At 39.5% G+C, this 3,668-nt stretch overlaps 1 protein-coding gene across 1 annotated transcript in view; it reads right to left on the bottom strand.

The window, feature by feature from the left end:
- LOC307262874 (myosin-14-like) overlaps nt 1-3,072 on the bottom strand; it is a 51,438-nt gene extending 48,366 nt beyond the window's left edge. Inside the window, exons 1-3 of the mRNA XM_080043880.1 lie at nt 2,969-3,072; nt 2,026-2,208; nt 1-117 (exon numbers count right to left, since the gene is read on the bottom strand). The exon at nt 1-117 is cut by the window's left edge and continues 54 nt beyond it. Coding sequence (XP_079900006.1) covers nt 1-117; nt 2,026-2,190 — 282 coding nt within the window. The 5' untranslated portion in view covers nt 2,191-2,208; nt 2,969-3,072. The remainder of the gene's footprint in view (nt 118-2,025; nt 2,209-2,968) is intronic.
- Nucleotides 3,073-3,668: the final 596 nt, after the last annotated feature.

The raw sequence follows: 3,668 nt of genomic DNA, 5'->3' as shown, positions 1-3,668 counted from the left end.
GTTGAGGAAGGTGAGCGCCGCCATGTCCTCCACCTTACTGAACTTTGGAGGATTCATCTTCTGGATGTCGTCTTTGTTCACCGTCGCTTTCTGTCCGTTAGCAAGCTCCACCACCAACTGCAGCAGAACAATTAAAAACGCTTATTAAAGGTGCTGTAAGCGGAATGGTTCTTTTAGCTAACTTGCCTGTCAGTTACTGCAGTTAGCGGTCCCCTCGCTCGTCCCTACGTCACCACATTAATGCATGTTAAAGCAGCGAGTTATCTAGCATCATCTCAGATCCATAAGTGTGATAAAACATGATAAAAAAAAAACATCAAAACAGACATTGGGAAGGATTTTTACCTGCTCCGCCATTGTAGGCGCATACACATTCACCCATCTGTTGCTCTGGCGTGCACCGGCAGTGAGACCATGGAGTGTATATAGTATATATGAGTGAGACGAGTGTCGGTTTGTAGCGTTCCCTCTTCTGATTGGATAAAAATTTCGGGATACTACAATAAGTTTATTTGCCGATTACATGCAGAGCAGCTGACTGAGGGATCGGCTTTATGAAACGCGCACATTATGTAAGTGATCACTGTATGAATAAAGAGCGATTTTACACTTCTATTAACATAAATAAACCGCTTACTTCACCTTTAAGTTGACGCTGTGTTGTTTTTTATGACTATACGTTTTTAATAACTTCAATTACAAACCTAATAAATGCAGCATGGAAAAAGTTACAATACTAATAATCCAAATTTTGCTCTTGAATCTAAATATCAGGGGCGACTGTGGCTCAGGTGGTAGAGCGGGTCGGCTGATGATCAAAGGGTTGGAGGTTCGATCCCCCGCCCTGCCACCTGTGTCATGGTTGTTGTGTCCATGGGCAAGACACTTCACCCACCTTGCCTCGTGTGAATGTCGATAGTTAGCCTGCTATGTGTGTATGAATGGTAACGTGGGAAAGGAAAACAGGTCTCCCTTGTAAAAGAGTCTCCGGTCTCAATGGGATTTACCTGTTTAAATAAAGGTTAATAAAAAAAAATCTTGAATCTATTCTTTTTATGGCAAATTTTGGAGTGTGTAAATGTTTCAGTGCATAGTATTTTATCATCATTTAGTGTGTATCCAACTCTTCCTCCTTCCACTTCACCCTCAGTATTTGTCTCTTTTTCTCATGTCTGTGCTTTCTTTTAATGTTTGTCTTTTTTGTCTTTTTTTTTTTTTTTTTTTTTTTTTAACCTTTATTTATACAGGTAAATCCCATTGAGAACGAAGACTCTTTTGCAAGGGAGACCTGTTCTCCTTTCCCACGTTACCATTCACACACACATTCATACACCGATAGCAGCAGGCAAACTATCGACATTGACTCGAGGAAAGGTGGGTGAAGTGTCTTGCCCAAGGACACAACGACCTTGACACAGGTGGCAGGGCGGGGATCGAACCTCCAACCTTTTGATCATCGGCCGACCCGCTCTACCACCTGAGCCACAGTCGCCCCACAGTCTTGTACTTTATTATATTTTACTGCTGCCATTTTGGCGAGGCCTTGTTCGAAAAAGAGGTAATTTGATCTCAAGCAATTCTTGCCTGCATGGTAAAATAAAGGTTACATAAATAAAATAAAAATCTGCATCTCTACGTTAAAGGTGAAGTCAGCTGTTCAGGAGAAAAACTAATTAACTGTAATTAAGCTCATTTGATAACGTAACGTACTTTTTCAATAAAATCATTAAAAAAAAGTGAAAATTCAAAGCAAAACAATTTAAAAAAAAGTTAAGACCAACTACTACAGTGTGACCATCCTCTGCTAACATCACACACACACACACACACACACACACACACACACACACACACACACACACACACACACACACACACACACACACACACACACACACACAGACACCCACACAGACAAAGACACCCACACCGACAGACAGACAGACAGACACACACACACACACACACACACACGCACACACACACACACACACACATCATCATCCGTGTGTATTCCTTGATTACCTCGTCCCCATTGGTCTCCTTGACGCTGGCCTGCTCAAAGCCCTCCCTCTCCGACGGGATCCACACCATCTTCTTCGCGGCCCAGTCCGCCTGCCCCACTCCGCTGTTACGGAAATCATTCCCGGTGAAAAGGAACTGCTTGTCGTCCGGGGAAGGGTCCGCCATTTTGGGGATATCACCGCTCTGTAAAAAAAAAAAAAAATGAAGAGACCGCTCCAAATATTCAGTGTCTCTTGTTTTACTCTTTAGAGTCTTTAGAGGCTAATAATGTTTGAGTAGAATGAAACATTTAGATTTTATTATTAACAGTATATCAACAAACATCTCTATCAAATTCCATTAAAGCTCCCATATTATACACTTTTCGGTTCTATTATACACCATATTATATGGTCTTAGTGGTCCCTAATAAGTTTTTCTTTAATTGTTTGCTGAAAAAAACTTTCAGATAATTTATTGTACTATGCTGATGTTCAGCTAATCTCACAATGGCCTATTTTAAAAAAAAAGAGCTGCAGCTCCCCTCGTAAATATACAATCCAATCTTTGAGCTCCCCCCGCCCCCTGTCCGGAAGCGAAGCCAGATACGCCTCGCCCTCTGTCTGTCAGGGCCGTGGACCAATAAGAAATAGGGGTGTGGGCTGCACAGTGGAAGCTTCTGGCTTTCCAGTTTTTGAGGTCAGAAAAGAGGAGAATTCTGACTGGAGTATATTGGGGGGGAGGGGTGGGGGTTTCAGAAAGGGGGAGAGTGAGAAAAGGAGAGATTGTTATTTTTTAAAATATTTTGGCAGTCTCTAGGCACACCGTGGACCCATGGATATGTTAGAACACATTTAAAAAGTGCATTTAGCATAATATGTGACCTTTAATAAAAATATTGTCATTTAGAGCATTTTTTTTCAATAAATAATGTAGAGATTGAAGATTGAAGAAAAATCCAGACCGGTCTCTTAGTTTTTTGCGGGGTTGTGTCACTGCTGCTGCTGCTGCCGTTAGTGGATGATTGGATGGGAGAGTTGGAGTCTAATGCTGGTGGGTCAGTGGTGGTTGATTTGGGGTGTTGGTCGTCGGGGCAGATTTTGCTGGCCTCTGATTCGTCGATGGGAGTCTGGTGGATATATAGCCTGCTGACATGACAGGAAAAAATGGAAAATTAAACATTTCATTTTATTTTATTTTTATTTTTTATTTTATTTCAGACATATCAAAAACAATACAAAACTAAATGAAAAGCACAAAAATACAATAAACAAAATTTATGTTTAAAAGACTTCACAAAAAGAAAAAAAAAAGAAAGAAAATTATTTGTATTGATGTGACATGCCCGAAAAGGAGCAGGAAGAAGTATACACTTATTTAATCCTACCCCTTTTCCATAGTAAAAAAATTAAAATTAAAATGTAAAAAAATAAAAATAAAAATATAAAAATATAAACATTGAAATTCTAAGTACAACAATATTCAATTTTTTATTTTTTTGCTTTTAATTCTAAGTTTGTTTTGACTTCTTTATTTGGTCTTGGGAATATCCACCAATAGCAATTTAGCATTTTGTTTGTTTACGTTAAAAATTCTAGCAAACCGGAAAAATTTGTTAAAGGAAGGTAGGATTAAATAAGTGTATACTTCTTCCTGCTCCTTTT

This window comes from Ammodytes marinus (assembly GCF_949987685.1).
Source record: "Ammodytes marinus genome assembly, chromosome: 16".
NCBI lineage: Eukaryota > Metazoa > Chordata > Actinopteri > Uranoscopiformes > Ammodytidae > Ammodytes > Ammodytes marinus.
This window is presented reverse-complemented; position numbering and strand designations above follow the sequence as displayed.